Source organism: Notamacropus eugenii, chromosome 1 (assembly GCF_028372415.1).
Source record: "Notamacropus eugenii isolate mMacEug1 chromosome 1, mMacEug1.pri_v2, whole genome shotgun sequence".
In the NCBI taxonomy this organism is placed as follows: domain Eukaryota; kingdom Metazoa; phylum Chordata; class Mammalia; order Diprotodontia; family Macropodidae; genus Notamacropus; species Notamacropus eugenii.
In genome coordinates this window covers 37,729,344-37,749,715 of record NC_092872.1, presented here as the reverse complement: position 1 = coordinate 37,749,715, position 20,372 = coordinate 37,729,344, and the positions used below count along the sequence as shown (strand labels likewise).

Sequence of the window (20,372 nt, the reverse complement as noted above, 5' to 3'; positions counted from 1 at the left end):
TGAGTGAATTGTCACAAGAGTATTTCTTTTCATGTTAGTATGGTAAGCCTTTTATGATGTTATCCTGTGGGGTAAACCAGTTTCCTTTGCTTAGTTTCTATTTTATATTTCAGTTTTTAAGATTAAATTTTTCATCATCGGTGCATCATCCTGCACAATTTGAACTTGTATTCCTTGATTTATAAATGACTTCTTTCTGGCTTCTTATGAGATTTTTTTTCTCTGCATTGAAGTTCTGGTAACTGAAGGCCACATTTATTGGGGGAGTTAAATTTGGGATTCTTTGTTGACAGAGTTCTGTGGATTCTGTTAGTCTGTACTTTCCTGTTCCAGTGTTTCTGGACAATTTTCCTGGCATAATTTATTGTGTTTCTCTGTGAAAATGGCCACTTTCAAAATGTCTCAATGAGTTCTCTGTTCAAGACTAGTCCCTTTATTGAGGCCTCAGGTATTTTTTCCAGTATTTCTTTGTTCTGTTTCTGGTCTGTTGTTTATTTTTAATCCTTTTCTTACTGCTCTTAGACCTCAGTGTCTGCTGCTTTATCAAGACTTCCTAGAATTTGCGTTCTCTCTTTAAAAGTCTTTAGCAGCTCTTAAGTTATTTCTTCATATCTTCTTGTAATTATTCCATTCATCTCAACCTCATGTAGCATTTCTTATTGAGGGGAGTGGGGGACTCGTTGGCATTATTGGTGTTATTCTTTTCTTTGAAGATGTCTTCTTTCTTTGTTTTTACTCATAGTACTTACTCATTATTTTTACCAGTTTCTTTAGACTCTGCCTATTTTCCCAGGATATTTTCTTTGTTGCTATTTTATTCCTTTCCTCTCTTCTTTTCTTTTGCTTTGTGGTGGTTTTGTTTTGAAATGATGATGGTTATGCTTAATATATATACTCCTTATACTTAGGAGCTCAAGCATGGGTCTTTTTGCATTTTGCCTAAGTGAGGACCCAGATTCATTTAATTTGCCCATATTGTCAAAAGTAGTTGAGTCAGCCGATTATACTTAGATGGCCCCACAGCCCAGATGAGACCAGACCATGCTTTCCATCTCCTGTAGCCACACTGTGACTGTCTGGAACCCCTGTTCTGTGGCCAGTTCATGTCATCTTGGCTGCATTGAGAGAGGCAGAGAGCCAGAAAGTGATAACCCCTCTGTATTCTGATTTCATGATTGCTCATCTTAAATACTGTGTTCAGTTTTGAGAAGCGTAGTTCAAGAAAGATGCTGAAAAGCTAGCGAGTCTAGCAGAGCCCCCCAACTGATTTGGCCCACCACCCCCTTTAAAAAATATTCAGTACATCCCCTGGAAATCTTCTTTCTTTATCCCTGTAACTTTTTTGGGGGGAGGGGAGATTTGCATCATTAAAAATACACAGGCACCCTCCCTTCCCCCCCCCCCCCAATCATTCCAGCACCCCCCAGGGGACAGTATTGCCCACTTTTGGAACCTGTGATGAAGAAATCAAAGAACGGTGGAACGGCTCTTTTCTCATGTTTGAAGGATTCATGATTTTACCCATGGGAATATTCTTATCAGTGCTGTGAATTACAGTCTACTCATACGTTAGTAAATTGTTTCATGAATTTGTTTTTCCAGGATAGTCCCTCATCTGTTGGCCTGTGCTCTGTGATGAGCCTTTCCAAGTCTCAGGTAGTTGGATCCTTGATTGATGGACACGATCTGTTGCTGACCTAGATTTGAAACTTGCGCTGCTTAATCAGCCCTTCCAGAGCTTGCATTCCTTTAGCCCTTATTTCAAGACAATAAACAAAGACTTTTTACCTGAGGAATAAAGTTATAAAAATTATTTCTATTGTGAAACAGTTCCCCTAAAATTTATTAAAATTTTTTCCTCTGATTATATCCCAGTTTTTCTTTGTTTTGGTTAGTTGATAGATGAGAATTGTCCTTTACTTTAAGAGCGATCAAGCTCTGACATTCTCTAAGGAGTACATTGTTAATTTTTGAAGGAATTACTTTTGATGTTTCAGGATAACAATTCTTTAAATATAGTCTTAAGTATTGTTGACCAGAATTGGGGCCTTTGTGAGTATGGCTTCATACATGTAAAATTTGAGTTTTCCCTTTTAAGGGAGATTTGCAGCTATTCATTTTAGAAAGATTTATTGCAAGCTGGGTGTTGAAGTCTGTTGTTGAGAGAGGAGGAACAAAGTTAGGTAAACTGTAATCAGTCCCCTCTTAGGGATTATAGTCTAGTAAGGTGATAAGACACAGACATATAACTCGTACAAAACATTAGAAGCCTCTCTAGACCTGAAAGGGATTTTTTGAAGCCATCTAATTTAATCTTATCATTTTAGAGAGGAGGAAGCAGGTTTAGAAAGATTGAGTGACTTGTCCTAAGCCCAGTGTGCAGTGAGTGGTGGACTGCTGTTGTGCTGTAGGTCTCATTCCCTTAGGTGCATTTTTCTTTCTATCATATGATGTTGCTAGTTGGCGCCGTGGATAGAACATTTGGCCTAGAATCAGGAAGATGGATACAAATTCGACCTCAGATACTATGTGTGTGACCCTGGGCAAGTTCCTTTACCTCTCTTTGCTTCAGTTTTTCTCAGTTATACCATGTCACTAATCATAGTATTTATATCACAGGATTGTTGTGAGGATCAGATGGGATGCTATCTTTTTGAAAGAAAATGCTTGACATCATGCCTGGCACATAATAGACCCTATATAAAATTGCCTGTTTCGATTCTTCTTATCTTTTCTGCCTTTTGTCATAAGTGTATGGTGAAATGTTTAAGAGCATGTGAAAATAAATCAGGAGAGAGAATTATTAATTGATGATTAGGAGAAACTTCATGAAAAGGAAATATTTGAGATATGTTACAGAGGACAAATAAGAATTCAACCTCCCAGCAGAGTGTTAGCTTTTGGACTCAGAACTTATAGCCTTTTAATGTATATCTCACTATTGCCTAGCGCAGAGCCTTGTACCAGGCCTGATTGCTTCTGGAAAGCGATTTGTAACTATACCAAAGTTAGTAAACTATACCTGTCCTTTGATGTAGCGATACTCTTATCACTCCTATACCTCAGAGATATCAGAGAAAGAGGAAAAAGGACTCATGTTATTTTTTTGGTGGCAAATAACTGAAAACTGAGGGATTGCCCATCAAGTGCGAATGGCTCAACAGGTTTTTTATGTATGTAATAGGATATTTTGCTGTTAAAAATGATGAAATGGATGGTTTTAGAAAAACCTGGAACCATTTGTATGTGTGTATCAGAGGAACTGATCCAAAGTGCAACGAAGAGAACCAGGAGAACAATTTATACAATAACAACAGTATTTTAAAGACAGCTTTGAAAGACTTATGAACTCTGTTCAATGCAGTGAAATAAATCAAATTGTAAAGAACTCTTGAGGTAACATTGCTGTCCACCTCCAGAGAGAAATGATGGGTTTAGAGTGAAGACTGAAGCATGCATGTACACACACGCATGCGCATATGCATACCACACACACATGCACACACACACATGCACGCACACACACCCTTTTGGACATGACTGATGTGGGAATATGTTTTGTTTGATTATACATATTTATAATGGATTTTGTTGCTTTTTCAATGAATACGGGAGAAGAAGGAGGGAGGAAAAGAATTTAGAACTAAAAATAAAATAAAACTAACAAATAAAAGAAATATGTATTGAATCAAATTGGATTGAATAAATGAAGTCAGGGAGAGGCTATTCCTGGCACAAGAAGCTTATTTGTATTGGGGAAGTAATAGATCATGAGGTCTGAGGAAAAATATTCAGTATTAACATATTTAACTATTTGTACGTCCAGGAAGAAGGTGAGCTTAAACAGGTACTCACAGAAATATTTTATTTGAAAGACTTTTAAACGTCATATTAGAGATCATGACATTTTGGATAATTTTTAATATGAGAATGTCAAAACAGTCCATAGTGTCAAAAATTTTTTTCTTGGTAGAAATTTTTCTTTTGCTGATCATTTAATACCAGAAAGAATGAATGTATCATCTTTCTACATTGCTGTCTTTAGAGTCTTAAACATTATTGCTTGATTGAATGAAATTAAGTTCATAATTGCTTAGCATCTTTTACTGCAGTAGTTGCTTAGAGATCTGTTTTCTGTTGAGAGGTTAGATCAGAGAGGTGGCCTGCAGGTTGTATTTCATTTTTCCCTTTGGTGGGATGACGTGCAGTTGTTTTGATGTTAGGTTTGATGGATTTGTTTGCCACTGCATTCATTAGCTCCACATCAGAAAACTGACAGGCTGTTAAATGAAACTTTGGCTTAGATTTTCAGCTTGACTGTTTGGAGACATTCTTGCAGAGATTTTGTTTTTGTGCTGCAGTAGCCTCAAGCTCTGTGACTGTCTTGAAGGGAAGAAAAATTATTTACTACACTGATTTCTTTGAGTTTTAAAAAAAAGTATTGTCTTGGGAACAGCCATATCTAGCTTAAACTCTCAGAAGTGGTATAATTATTACTGTATATTCAGAGTGAGATTCTTAAGATGAGATTAAAAAAATGTATTGTTAGAAGAAATGATAATGGTTGGTGATACTCAAAAATAGCCCTTATTTAAAAAATCTTTTAAATACTTTTTTGGATATCTTTTATCTTTACATAATTTATATGTCCTTTTCTGACCTCTCCCAGAGAGTCATTTCGATTAACAGAAAACATAGAATATGTCAATATGTGGTAAAGTCTGCCTTTATATGCATTTTTCTATACGCCAAACTTCCCTCTGCTTTAAAGAAAGGGAAAGGAGGGAAATAACTTCTTATACGTCTTCCTTGGAACTTTGGCATTATAATTTTATAGCTTTCAGTTCAGTAGTTTTGTTGTTCTTTATGCATGTTATTGTGTTAGTCATGACTGTTTTCTTCTATTAAACCATAGAATAAGGTTCTGCCTTATTTTATATTAGTTCATTTTAAGTTTTTCCATATTCTCTATATTCATCATATTCATTGTTCCATACAGTATAGTAACATTTTATCACCACAGTTTATCTAGCCCTTTCCCAGCCAATGGTTATCTACCTTTCTACTATAAAAAGTGCTACCATAAACATACTGGCATATATGGAACCTTTCCTCACTTGGATATATGGAATCACTGACCTCCTTGGAATTTATACCTAATAGTCTCTGGGCAAAAGGGGTTGGGAAATTTTAGTAACTTTCTTTGCATATTTCCAAAATGATATATTTGTATATGTTTAAATACTGATTTTGGTTTTGCTGATGCAGGGATCAACACCTCCAAGTCTTTGTAGATGGTGCTTTTGAATTGTGGACATAGAAATTCATTGTATTGTCTGAACTGTTGATGGAACAACTGGCTGTCTATCTCAGAGGCTCTACTGGAAGTTTTTCTAGCTTTGTAAGACTTGCAAGAGCTTGCATTGTATTGGCTTAGCCTTTGAGAAGCCAGGGTGACTTCTGAACTATAATGCTGCATATGAGTAGGCTACTATAAAACATCATAGAGTAACAAAGGAGTTACATTGTGATATGATATATGGTATAATATGATGTAATATTGTAATGCACATAATAAGATAATAAAAATAATATGGTAGTATATATAATTAGATAATAGGGGGCCATCTCCAGTCATCATGACCTATATTTTGCCACTGAATCCAGATGGCTCTGGAAGAGAAAGTGAGACTGGTGACTTTGCATAGCCTTCTGTCACTTAAATCCAATTCACTTGGTATCGTCTTCCTGATGGCGTGGTCGGTCCTCTTTGAGAATGAAAGACATACAACAACAACAACTATAAAATTGGAATTTTGCCTTCATACAGTTTATACCTTTTTTAACTCTTGTCTTCTGGAGCTAAGGAGTTCATATCTTCAAATACTTCAAAGATATTTATATCATGTTCCTTCTAAAGTCTTCTCCTGCGTGGTTAAACATTCCTAGTTTCTTTGTCAAATTCCTAAGTCTCCTCACTGTCCTGGTTACCATCTTCTAGATTTACTTCAGTTTGTTGATGTTCTCTTTAAAATGTGCCCAGAAGCAAATATGATATTCCACGAAAGATCTCACAGTGGTTTAATAAAATTTTGAGCATCACTCCTATTCATGAAGTACAAGATTTGGTTTAGTTCTTTTGTCTGTTCTGTCCTACATTATTTACTCATGCTAAAGTTGTAGTCTGTTAAACACTCTGCTTTTTTAACCCCTCTTCCCAGGCAGTTCTTTTTCACTTGAACTGTTGCCTAGTCATGCTTCTTCCACTCGTCCTTGTATAGGACATGTCTAGAATCCCCTTTGGACCATGTATTTACAGTGATTACATTTTATCTTAGTGGATTTAACTCATCTGTCTAGTCTACCATGGTCTTTTAAAATTCTGGTTCTGTTACCTAGTATGCTAGTTATTCATTCTCGCATTGTCATGTACAAATTTAATAAATATGCCATTTAAAACTTTATTGAAATTATTGGAAAAATTTTGAACAGAACTGGATAGTATATATAATATCAGGCATTTTGCAGTGCAGAAAAAAATGTTCAAAAGAAGGGAGATTTACCAAAGACAACAGAGAACCCCTGTTTGGTACTTCTTACAAAGGATGTCTACTAGACCTGAATAGGTTTCATTTGTTAATATAATTAGCTTTCTGTATTAAACCCATGCCTCATTTGAATAGTACACACACACACACACACACACACACCTCTCTCACTCCCCCCCCCCCCCCCCCCCATATTTTCATGTACCTTTGGTCATTTAATTTAAGCAGCTTGCAGGGCAACTTTGTCTCCATTTTAAAATATGGGATACAATGCTACCTTGGTGGTGACAGAGATAGGACTCTAAACTAGGTCTTTGATTCCTAGCCCACGACTCTTTTCATTATGCCACATTGTCTCTTATTATTTAAATAGTACAAAACCAAGGTCACAAATTTATTTCTCTGTCCTTTTTATTACTTTCCCAAGTGGGAATTAGGTACTATTTTCACTTATATCAGGTATTTTTAAAGAATTGTACCTCTTTAGAATACCATTTATATCATTTATTGAGGCAAATCAATTATAGTTTTCTAGGTGTGATGGTTTTATATTATTCAATGGTAGTTATCCTTGATTTCATTGAAAGAGAAGATTTTGATTTGGCAATCTTTCATTCATGCTTTAATGCTTTGACATACGATTGTATTATTATACATTCTTATTAAAAATTCTAAAATAATGACCTGAGGAAATTTTAAAAAGCATTGAGTAATGATGCCTTCATTGTACAGGTGCCATGCGTGTGAATTGCTTCTCTAGCTTTGTGGTCTGGAGTGTTTAGAGCACAGTGCTGATGTAGTTTGTTACTGACTTTTCCTTCTCTTGCTGATTTTTTATTGCCTAGAATTGTCCTTTTTAAAAAAATGCAAATGATCAACTAAGTTCCTGCCCCTGACCTGCCCTATTCCTAATCCCAGCTTTGGTCTCAGGTTGTTTTAAAAGTGATTCTGGGTGAGTGAGAAAGAGGAGAAGGGTGGTCTGGAGGTAGCTGCTTCCTTCTGCTGATCGCTTTCTCCTTTACTCTCTTCTAGAACCCCCAAAGAGCCTGCTTATGCTGCTGCTAGAATAATACCCAGAACATTTGGAAGCTGAGTCAGACTATCTCCTTAAAATATGAATTAATCTTTCTTCAGTCCTTTGAATATGTGGAAAGAGTTTATTGTCACCTATATTGCTTTTTCCTTTTCGTAAAATGTTTCCGTCTAAGTGGAGGAAGAAGGGAGAGCCATTCTTATTATGGCAAAGAGACAAGGAATACCAGCCCTAGGTAAAAGAGAAATAGAGCAATTGGTTTGGGCCCTCAAAAATAAAGATGCAATTAATATGCACACAGAAGGTATTTGTTGAATAAATAAAGGACTACAATTGTGCAGTAAGGAGAAATTTGAATTGGGATATACTTCACTTTCATTTTAACAAAAACCAGGGACAACTTTGGTTTTTGAAACATTTTAAAATACTGTTAAGTTTCTATGTGATATCTATGGTACATAAGAACTTTGTGAATTGGCCCCAGGTTGGGGCAGCATCCACTTTTGGAGCCCTCTGCCTAAAGACCCTGGGGGAATTGGGCACTGATCTGGATCTGAGTGGTGGTCCTGGGGTGAGGAGGAGCACTGGCTGGCATGGTAGAGCTGGTGGTGGTTGTGGAGAGGGAATCCTACTCACCGTTCCAGGGCAGAAAAGAGTGCTTGTGATTGCTCACACACCAAGAGCATAGGCCAGGAGAGGAGTAAACTCCTCTCCCTTGATTGTGCCACCTGGGAGGAACTGAGAACTTACAAGTCCCTGGAGTATATCCTCCCCTTGACAGAGGACTCAAAAGTCAAGTAACTGACTGGGAAAATGCCCAAAAAAGGGGACAAAATAAGACTATAGAAGGTTACTTTCTTGGTGAAAAGGTATTTTCTTCCATCTTTTTGGATGAGGAAGAACAAAGCATACCATCAGAGGAATACATCAAAGTCAAGGCTTCTACATCCAAACCACCCCCCCCCCCCCCAAGAAAAAGTGCAATAGTCTCAGGCTGTGGAAGAGCTTAAAAAGGATTATGAAAATCAAGAGATGGGGAGGAAAAGCTGGGAAGAGAAATGATAGTGATGCAAGAAAATCATGAAAAGCGAGTCAACAACTTGCTCAAGGAGACCCAGAGAAATGCTGAAGAAAATAACTCCTTTAAAAATAGATTAATCCAAATGGCAAAAGAGGTCCAAAAAGCCAATGAGGAGAAGAATGCTTTAATAAGCAGAATGGGCCAAATGGAAAAGGAGGTTCAAAAACTCACTGAAGAAAATACTTCTTTAAAAATTAGAATGAAACAAATGAAAGAACTTTGGGGATTAGTATGGAAATCAGGAAAAGCATTTAAGTTGGGCTTTAAAGGAATGTAAAATTTCAGCAAGTGTAGGAGTGGTGAGAGAATTGTTCTGGGCTGTGGAGCAGTTTGAACAAAGACAAGGAGACAAGAAATCATGGTTCCCCTGTAGAGGGGTTCTATTTGAGTGGAGTACAGTATACACAAAGGAGGAGTTCTGTAGTCCAGGAAAGATAGGGTAGTAATAAATTGTTGGGGTGTGTGTGTCCTTGAATGGTAGGTTAATGAATTTGAACTTTATTGAATGGGAATTCATTGATTTTGAACTTTGAATCCACAGTCTGTTCAGCAGAGGTACAAGATAAAACCAGATTTGTTTGTAAACAAGAGTTCTTTGTCAGCATTGTGAAAGGTGGAGGGCAGCAGAAAGAGAGTGGATGCTGGAAGGATGTGGATATTTTTCAGGCAGATGGTTATGGCCAGTTCTACTCGATGATGACAGTAGAAATAGATAAGAGTTCACAGATTCAGAAGTAGAATGAGCAAGATCACCCAGTCATTCAACAGAAATTCATTAATTTCTTACTTTGTGTCAAGTACTATGTTAAACACTAGGGATAGAGCAAAAACAGTGTTTGCTTGTAAGAAGCTTGGAAATGTCTTGGTGGAGACAATATATACAAGTCAGAATGTACAAAATAAAGAGAGAGTAGATGAAAGGTGATCTTGGAGGAGATGATGATAGCAGCAGAGGACCAGGAAAGGCCTCCTGGAGGACGTTGTGCTTAGCTGAATCTTTAAGGAAACAGATATTCTAAAGGTTGGAGCTGGGGAGGGATGACCATTCCAGCCATGGGGAATAGCCAGCCCAAATGCACGGAAATGGGAAGGTAGAGTGTTTTTCTTAACAAGGTAGCCCAGTAAGACTGGAATGTAGAATGAATGAAAGGGAGTAATTAGACTGGAAAAGCAGGATGGGGCCAGATTGTGAATAATATTAAATACTAAAGGGAGGACTTTATATTTGATGCTGGACATGATAGAATGCCATTGGAGGTTACTGAATAAGAGGATAAAGTGGTCAGACTTATGCTTTATTAAAATCACTTTGGCAGTTGAGTGAAGGATGCTTTGGAAGGGGGCAAGATTTGAAGCAGGGAGACCAATTAGGAGGTTATTGCAGTACTCCAGGAGAATAATGATTAGGGCCTGAACTAAGGTTATAGCTGAGTGGCTGAGTGAGTGGAGAAAACAGTATAATAGCACAACAGGTGATGTTGATAAAGGTATTTCAAGATTTGGCAAATGATTGTATGTATAGGGTGAGCAAAAGAGAGAAGTTGAGGATGACACTGAAGTTTCAAACCTGAGTGATTGAAAGGATGATAGTGTCCCTAATGGTAAATAGGAGGAAGTTCAGAAGAAGGGAGTATTTTAGGGAAAAGAGTATAAATTCTATTTTGGAATTTTTGTTCTTATTCTGCTCAGTTACCTTGATTTCCAATTTTTTGCCATCACCGAAAGCTTCTATAAACATAGTTGTACACATAGGTCCTTTTCCTTTTTCTTTAAAGCCAGATTTGTATTCAGAAAGAGTCTTCCTAACTCCAGATCTGGCACTTTATGCACTGTGCCACCTAGTTGCCCCTCTTTACACATAATTAATTGCCAAGTCATTTCTTCCTGAACAATATCTCCCTCATCCTTCTCCTTCTGAAACCATCCCAATTCTTTCCCTCATTTCCATTTGCCTGGGCGGTTTTAATTACCTTCTGATATATTTCTGCTTCTAAGCTATTTCCTCTCCACTTAGTATTCATTTATATAGGACATAAAGCATACGATACCCTTGTGGGTTAGGTAATGCAATTCTTGTTTAATAGGTGAGAAAACTGAGGGTCAGAGAGCTTAAGTTATTTTCTCAAGGTCGCATAGCTTTTAAGTTCTCTTTCCTCCATACCACATTGCCTAAGTAAATCTTCCAAGGTATTACTCTTTGCCACTTCTTTCTTTCCAGTCTTCTTACACATGTATCTGGTGGTCTGTGATTTGGTGACCCTTGTTTCCTTGTTATTCTTCTAGCAATATGCTCTATATCCTGACTTGGTATTTTCATTGGCTGTTCCTGTGCCTGAAACACTCTTCCTCTTCATCTCTCTGCCTCCTGGTTTCCCTCAATTCCTACTTAAAACCCTACCTTCTATAGGAAGCTTTTCTGAATCACTCTTTCTAGTACCTTCTCTCTCTTGATTATTTCCTGTTTATCCTTTAGGTAGTTTGTACATAAATTATTTGTATGTTGTCTCACTCTTTAGATTAGAGAACCCTTCAAGAACAGACTGGCTTTTGCCTTTCTTTGTATCTCCAATGGTGTCTCCCACATGACAGGTACTTAATAAATGCTTATTAACTGATCTTTCAGCATCAAAAACTTCAATTGTTTCCTATTATATTCTGATTAAATTGTAAACTCTTAAAACTGTTAAACCCAATATTCCTCATCTACCATATCTCTCATACTGTTTACCTCTTTCCATTTTATACATTTCAGCCCAAGAGGATTACTTTCTGGTTTTTTTTCTTTCTTGTTATGCTGTGTCCCATCTCTGTGCCTCTGTCATTCCAACATCTCCTCATTCCTCAATATGGAATGGTCTCTTCGGCTCAGTATCTATATTTTGAAGTCCTTGTCCTTTGTTGTCCAACTGTGGTACCACCTCTTTAATGTAGGGAGCCTTGCTTGACATTTTCCTTCCCCATTGATCTCTTATCCTTAAATTTTATACAGTACTTTGCCTGAATCTTTTTAGATTTTGCTTATCATTGTTGTCCTTTGTATTTTAGTTATTGGAGTGCATGTCTTTCCCCTCTATTTGATTTAAAATTCCCTGATAGCATTCCAGTATTCCTCGACACTTAGAGCTACTTAATGTATAGAGTGCGTAGAGTGAATAAAAGTGGATAGAGTACTGAACCTGACCTTAGGAAGACTCATCTTCCCATGTTCAAATCTGGCCTTAGAAACTTGCTTGCTGTGTAACCCTGGGCACGTCACTTAACTCTGCCTCAGTTTCTTTATCTGTAAAATGAGCTGGAAAAGGAAATGACAGACCACTCCAGTATCTTTGCCAAGGAAACCTCAGATGGGGTCGTGAAGAGACTAATGTGACTGAAAAGTGACAACAGCCAGAGCAGTGTTAGCAGCGTTGAATTGAGGAATAATGTTAAACAGAGATTCTCCATAAAGTTTTGAGAATAAGAGAACACTGTTTGAATCAAGTCGTTTTAAGACTTTTTAAGAATTTTTACTCTTGTTACTTGAAAATATGCACATTGTATTTAATAATTTAGTAATAACCTTTATTTTATGATGATTTTTATCCTTATTATGACTTCATTTTCCCTTTCATCATGGAACCTAGTCTGTAAATGTTCTCTTCTTTCTCCAAGTAGGAAAGCAAAATTGTTTGACTTGAATTTTGTCATTTTGGTACATAGTAAATGGGATAATTATCCGGGGTGTATGTGTGTTTTATATGTAGCTCGGATCTCTTAATGAAATTTCGGTTAGGACTTTCTATAAAATATGGTGTTTATGGCTAAGACTGTCTGGAAATGGCTTTTGTCTTTCATCTGTAGGGCTCACTTTTGTATTTTGTTTGTTATTGAATGTAAGTGATAGCAACGCCAATACGCTGTCCTTGTTGCTTAAAAGTAGAACATGTAAAACCATTTTGACATACATAATTTTTATCCTAGATTTTAAAAATTATTAATGTAGTCAGGTAGGACTAATGAATGAGTAGTTCAGTAAATGACATTCTAACATTCAGTTGCATTGTTATTGAAAAAGTAAATCTCATTATGAATAAAATGATAAAATAGGGAATTTATTTAAATGATAAATATGAATATATTTAGTTTGTGGGAATAATTGTTATAAGTTTTCTAGATTTCTTCTACTGGGAAAAAACTAGAAAAGCAATTGCCAAAATCAATCAGTGTACAAATAACTCCCTTTTTTGCAGGAATCATGCAGATATTTCTTATTAGTACAGCACTATCTGTATTCATTTGTATCTTTCTTTAATTTTGCATTGTTAGAAACTTGCTCCTACTAATATGTGAGGGTCTTTAGGGTTAAATAGATTCAATTCACTTCAGCAAACATTAATTAAGCACCAGCCTATTCTGTCACTAAAGCTCTGGGGAGGTAAAATGACAAGTAGCAGATTCCTTGTCCTTAAGGAACTGCCAGCCTAATAATATGTTTGTGGTATGTACTGCATTAACTATAATGCATTAGAATGTGATGAAATGAATAGATGAAGTCTCACAGAGTAGCATGAAAAATCTGAGGTGACAGATCACTTCTACAGAAGGCATCTTGGAGGTGGTGGCACCTGAGCCAGGCCTCAGAGGGAAATCCTGTTGCAAATAAAAAGTACAGGCTTAGCTGATCTCTAAGGTCTTTGCCAGTTTAATTCCTCTAATCCTCTGATAAGGATTCCCAGAGAGATGTATGGGGAAATGTATGGGGAGAAGCTTTCTGTAAGCAGTGGGAATGGCATACCTTGAAGCATCAGTTATTGGAAGAAGCTTTACCAAATTGTGAAATTATGTATAGACACAATTTAGTTGGAGTATAGAGTACCTGAAGGTAAGTTGTATGAAATAAATTTGGAAAGAATACCAGTACAAGGAGTTTTTACTTAATTTTTTGGACAATTAGGAGCAGCTAAAGGTTTATATATACATATCTCATTCCCCTGCTAAAAATAAAAACAAACAAAACCTTTATATATATATAACCAAATCTGTATATTAAGAAGGTGGTATGAAGGTGGGATGGGAGAAAAGCAGTCTTTACTTCTTTTAGTGACCAAGCATCTAATCCAACAAGCACTATTCTAGACTCTGAGAATGCAAGTATAAATAATGAAACAATCTCTGCTCTCAAAGGTTTTGCATTCTAAAGGCAGATATAACAAATACACATAACATAGTCACAGTATGAATATAAAGTGAATAAATAGAAATATATACAAAATAGTTAAAATGCAAAGGAATTTGAGAGAGAAAACATTAACATTTGGGAGGATCAGGAAAGTCATCATAAAGAAAATGGTGCATGAACTGCATCTTAAAGAAAGAGAGTAAATTTATGAGAAGGAGGTGGGGAAGGATTGCAGACGTGGGGCATGGCCAATGCAAAGGCACACAGATAGGAGACAGATTATTATGTGTGAAAAACAGAGAGAAGGCCAATTTGGCTAGATTGTTTAATGGCAGGAAAGGGAATGATGTCCATTGAGTTTGGAAAACTGAGGGAGCCAGATTGTATAGTGTTTTTAGCTAAATAGAGGAGTTTTTATTTATCCTAGAGGCAACAGGAACCTACTAGGATTGATTGAGTTCAAAGCTGTCAAGGATGAGATGTATGTTTAAAGACAATTATTTTGGCAGTTACATGTAGAGTGAATTAGAGTGGGGAAGAGATGAGAGGAAGAGAGCTTTCAGAAGACTGTTTCAATATTCTAGGCTAGTGGTGATGAAAGTTTGAACTAAGGTTGCGACTCTATGAGTAGAGAAAATGGGTTGTATTCGAGAGACATGAGGAGAGTAAGGAGTCAAGAGTAATGCCAAGATTATGAACCTTGGAGGGTGGAAAGTTGGTCATTCCTTGAGAGAAATAGGAAAATTTGGGGAAAAGGAGGGTTCAGAAGGAAAGATGAATTCATTTTTGGATATGCTGAATTTAAGGTGTCTGCAGTACATCCAATTTGAAATATCCAATAAGCAATTTGTGATGTGGGAAAAAAGAGCTGGATCTGGGAGTCATTTGCATCGACATAATAGTTAAGACTCTTGATTGAGAAGTAATGAGGCTTTGACATAGGCTGATGGCAGTGAGAATCTAGAGAGGAAGGAATGAAGTTAGGAAGTATTTTGGAACTATAATGTAAAAGACTTATGCAATCAGAGAGAGGGGGAGAGGTGAAGAGAATAGGATCGTAGAGCCATATAAGAGATAGTCCAGTCCACCAGCTTCATTATTTTGGGGGTGACAGCTCTTATTGATGCTTTGTGGTTTTATATCACATTCATTTCCAAATATAATATGACTCATATCCTATTAACCTTTTCTTGTAACAAACATTTAAAAAAAAAAGCTCAGCAAAGTGAACCAGAGCCAAGCTTGGCAGTTAGAAATGCACAGTATTCATGGTCATGCCCAGTTTTCTGATGTTGCAGATAAGGAAACAGGCCTCCAAATGTTAGGTGAGTTGTTTAAGGTCACACTGGTAATATGTGGCCAGGCCTGTATTTGAACCCATTTGGGTTTTGTTTTGTTTTTTAAATTTTGGACTCAAGGGCTAAAATACAACATATCATAAACTTAAATATTGGAACTTAATGGAAAGTAAGAAAGTAAAAAAAAGCTTGTCGTGTGCATAGCAGAACATAAGATGCAACAATAAATTTTCATTTCAAGACAGCCTGTGTGATGAATAATACGCCTTGTGTGGAAAATTGTCCAGCTCTTCTGTGCTTTCTTTTAAGTTTCCTTTTGTTCTCTGCTGTGCACTTTTTTACATTGTTCTTTTTTCCCCTCTGCCGTCCCCCCAGAAAGACACAATGTTTAGATGTTTCTCTACAGTGGTAGATATATACATGTATACATGTATATACACACACACACACACACACACACACACACAATACTGTACTCCTGATCTTTGTTTTTATGTTTGTGCATGTCTCTTGTTTCCTATCCCTCCTGCCTCCTGTACTTAACTTTTACCCACCACCTTACCTCCTCCAAGGATCCTTCCCCTGTCCTCCCATTCCCACAAATCTAAAACACCCTTCCATACCCCCCTTTTACCTATTCCCTCACCAAACCCTCTAAAGATTCCTTCCCTTGACCTTTCCCACTCCCTATGTCTCTACCATTTTATTTCCTCTGAATTTAGAAGATTTTTATATTCTTCTAAATATTTATTAGTTCTCTCTTAAACCCATTCCCAATGAAAGCAGGTTATCAGAATTACCAGCCCTCCTCTCCCATCTCTCTGTATCCCTCTGTATCAGTTCTTCCTCTTGGACCTCATTTGTATGAAATAATTACTCTTTTCAGCTTTTCCTAACTAATTTTACTTTTTAAATATCATAGTCAAGTTTACCCCATCTTTGTTATGAGCTACCCAATTATTAATAAGAATCTTAGGCATACATTTTCCATATATAAAAGGTAAACAGTTTGTGTTTATGAATCCCTTATAATCAGTCATTGGTGTATAACTTATTTTTCTTGTTTCTTGTTTGTCCAATCTTCTATTAAGTTCAGAATTTTTAAAAATGAAGTGTTGAAAATTTGAGAGTTTATTAAATGTCTTTTTTTTTTTTCATTCAGAATAATACTTAACTTTGCAGGGTATGATATTTGTGGCTGGAGCCCCAGTTCTTTTTCTCTTTGATACGTTGTGTTCCAAGACTAGAAGTCTTTTTTAATGTCTCTGCTGTTAGGTCTTGTGTGATTCTAATTGTGGCTCTCTCATATTTAAATTGTTTTAGTCTTATGCTTTTAATATTTTATCCTTGAGCTGGAGGGTTGGAATTTGATTTATATTCCTATGAGTTTTCCTCATAGGCTGTCTTTTAAATGGTGATCAATGGATTTTTTCTATTTCTACCACCTTCCTCCCCACCTTGTTCTAATGCTCTAATGCTCTAATGTTCAGGACAATTTTCTTTAATTATTTCTTGTATTATTGTATCAAAATTCTTTTTTTGATCATGACTTTGAGTTAGTCCAATTATTTTTATCTTTTCATTTCTTGGTTTATTCTCCCGATCTGTTGTTTTTCTTCTAAGCTATTTCACTTTTTCTTCTATTTTTCATTATTCATATTTTGTTTAATTATTTCTTGATTTTCTATAATTTTGCTGGCTTCACTTTGCCTGATTCTAATTTTCAAGATGCCATTTTCTTCCTTAAGATTCTGGATCTTCTTTTCTAATTGGTTGACTTTCCTTTTATAACCTTCTTGTTTTTCTTGGATTATTCCTTTTTTTTATTTCAAGTTTTTTTCTCTCCATCTGCATCTGATTTTTAAAGTCTTTTTTAAAGATCTTCGTTTTGGACAGGTGACCATTTGACGTTACTCTTTGGGGGTTTCTTTACTTTACTATCCTCCTCTGAAGATGATCCCTGGCCTTCTCTGTTCCCCTAATAGCATTCTGTGGTTGGATCTCTCCTTTGCCTGTGCTTAATTTTTCTAATCACCCTGGGCTATGGGAATGGCGCCTCTTGTCCCAGATCTTCAGTTTCCCCCTCCATCTTGGAACCAAAGCCAAACCTCTGAGCTCCTGTAAGTGCCCTCAGCCGGAGGCTTTCTGCCCCACTGCTTCTGCGCTTACTGTGCCAGTGCTGGTTCCTTCTTGTTCCCACCATTCTACAGCCCCTTTGGTTCTGACCTCCCTCATCAGCAGATGTTCCCCCAACTTCCCCTAGTTGCTGGGGCTTGTTCAGTCTCCCACATCAAATAACCCCAGGGTTTTGGGCTGGTTATTTATGGAGGTTGCTGTTTGTTGTTAAAGTGAAACCTAGCCTGGAGGTATTTGCATTAAACTAGTCCTAGGATTTTTCTTCCAATCTTACTGAACTGTCCTGGGAAGACCCTTGTTGGGCTCCTATTCTTATTTATCTCCACCCACACTTCGTTCGCCCCAAGGTGCTTTTTAACCCTTTTGTTGGGGAACTTCTGGAGAGTTTGGGATTTTCTGACCTGCTCTGTCATCTTCTCAAAATCTTATCAGGCTTTTGATTCCATCTAGTATTCTTTCTTTACTACCTTGTTGTTTGACTCACCATAGTCAACCTAAGTGACTGGAAGGAAGGATTGGTATTATTGGGGGAAACAGGGTTATTAGAAGATAAATGTCATTGGGAACATGACGCTTTCAGTTTTGTAATTGTTATACTTGAAGTATAAGTGGGATAACCAGGTATTCATGTCTAGTGGATTAAAAAGCAAAATTGCTTCAATAACCAATTCAGTATAAAATCAATTAAAAAAAAAGCTAAGTTATGAAACATAAAGCATACTCAGGTATGTGAGGGCTCTTAAAAAAAATCTTTAGTCTTAACCCTCCATGATCATATTTAAAAAATAGAGTCAACAAATTTGCCATCCATAATTAGTAAGCAAGTATTTTTAGGAAATTGTATAAAATATTTTATGTGTGTATTTCAAAGAAGTCAGCTGTTGGGGTCCATTTTGTTTTAGAAAATGACTGTGAAATGTAGAGTAGTTTCAGGTTGGAATTCCAATCTGTGAAAAATCTACCTACTAAAGGAAGGTAATTGACAATTTGTTCCTGAGGAAAATTTTGCTTCAGTGCTCATACAGAATTGTGTGTGAAATAAGAATTGATAGTATTATTGTGTTTAGCAGCTTATTTTCCTCTGTGCCATGTTAACTTACCTGATTCTTTCCTAGAATACCTTTTTGCTGTTTTTGGAGGGCACATTAGGATCATAGGAATGTTTAAATATTTAATAAAGTCAAATAATTAGAATTCCTTAGACAGTTTGAGGATCCTTATCTTTGCTGAAGCTCTTTTTAAAGTTTTTAATATCTGTAAACATGAGTATATGTGAATATATGTGAAGCAGGTTTTGAGAAAAAAAATAATTCCAAGATATATAGCAAACTTTATATATGTTGTGGATTGTTTAAATATACCATTGTTCTTAAATGTAAAGTGTTCGCTTTCTACCTGAAATACTGCTAACAAAGGAAGGTTATGAGTACATTCTGTCAGTGAATAATAACGTTTCCTTCTGTGTGCTTATGGGTCTTGAGATGCCCGAAAATAATCGATTAGAGACTTGTCTTAGGAAAGGCAAAAAGAAGTTTATTGCTTTCTCATGAGAAAGGGTACCTGGCCCTCCCCCCCCCATCATCGGACTAATAGCCAGGGAGTACAGGGGTACACAGCTCAAAGCAAATTTATATAGACCCAAAGGCAGAAACCCCACCCATCCCACTGGCATCCTCCCATTGGCTGGGCCTCTGAGCTCATAGTCTAAGTGTGGAAACTTCTCCCCAAGAACATAGGACAAAAAGGCACGAAACTGTTTGCTCAACAAAAAAAAAAGTGGGGTGAGGGGGGTGCAGGGCACAGTACAAGTTATGTTCCAAAGCGTGCTTCTCCTCAAGGTTAGCTAGCTGCAGATATTCAAGGGAGTGTGTTTCAATAATACAAGAAACCACCCCTTGAGGAGGCTTTACTTTTGAGAGATCATTTCAGACTTCTTTTCGCATCACAGTATTGTGATGGCATTACTTAAATAGTCGTGGAAAAAATTTTTTTTCTGAAGGAGGAAGTGAGACAATCGGGATTAGGCGACTTGCCCAAGGTCACACAGCTAGTCTAGTGAATGAGGTCGCATTTGAACTCAGGTTCTCCAGACTCTAGGGGCAGTGCTCTGTTCACTGTGCCATCTAGCTGCCCCCATGAGTGGAAATTTTTTATGCCAAATCCTTGATTTTTTACCACACATGCACAAGTCCTATGGTCTGTGCTTATGGAGAAGACTAGTTATTATAAATGAGTCATATGTTGATTTACTTCATATTTGGTTATTGTTTAGCTCATTTTTTCCAAGTAGTGAGATCTTCATGTTAAAAGTTCAGTATACAAACATCATAAAGTGAATGTTGTATAAGAAACTTTGCATAGAACCTTTAAACCCGTTGCTAATTCTTTATTCTGACAGATGTTTCCTACTGTCATTAAACCATAGAGATTGTATGCTGCAGATGGACTGGGTCTGTACATTTTGCTCACCGTATCCCCATTTCCATAAGTATGGGTAGATAGACAATCCTTTAAAAGAGAGAATTGTGGTGTGTGCAGTTCACATGTCGCTTGGGTTCAGTTTGAGATATTTTGGGAAATAAATATCACTCATTACTCAAGCTTTTATTACAGCTCATCAAGGAACCCTTCAAATAACGTTCAGGTTTAGTTCCCAGTGACTGCTGATGAAGTAGTTCAGGACACACGCAATTAAAAAAAAAGAAATAAGCATTTGAATGCTTTGGCATTTAATTGGAACCAGGAAAAGAACAGCAAAATATTGGAAAACATACCTCACGTATTCCTAGTCAGCAGCTCTTCTCCAAATTTACTGGAGAAGACTGGGAAAATAGTATCTCTAAAGAGAAGTTTTGTTAAATACTATTTCTGATTTGGAAAAAAGTGTGCGTATTATTTTCCTATAGTGTAAATCTGACCATATCATCTCCCCATTACTTCCAAGGTCAAATATAAAATGCATTACTGTTTAAAGTTCTTCATAGCCTGGACCCTTGCTCCCTTTCCAGTATTCTTAACAATTTACTTCCCTCCACATAATCCAAGATCCAGCTACATCAGCTTATTGCTGCTCTCCAGACAGACTATTCTGACTCTTTTGTGCCTTCGTAGTAGCAGT

The 20,372-nt window shown here is 36.8% G+C and overlaps 1 protein-coding gene across 22 annotated transcripts in view; it reads left to right on the top strand.

Annotated features, from left to right (window-relative positions):
* KDM4C (lysine demethylase 4C) overlaps positions 1-20,372 on the top strand; it is a 544,029-nt gene that overhangs the window by 218,198 nt on the left and 305,459 nt on the right. For 2 of the 22 annotated variants that reach the window (XM_072596896.1, XM_072596906.1), the window contains exon 10: positions 7,581-8,546. The exons of 19 other annotated variants lie outside the window; for them this stretch is intronic. In XM_072596896.1, the coding sequence (XP_072452997.1) occupies positions 7,581-7,613 (33 nt within the window). In that variant the 3' untranslated portion in view covers positions 7,614-8,546. Of the gene's footprint in view, positions 1-1,602; positions 6,716-7,580; positions 8,547-20,372 lie in introns of those variants that run through there. One more of the 22 variants, XM_072596888.1, reaches the window with a different exon arrangement.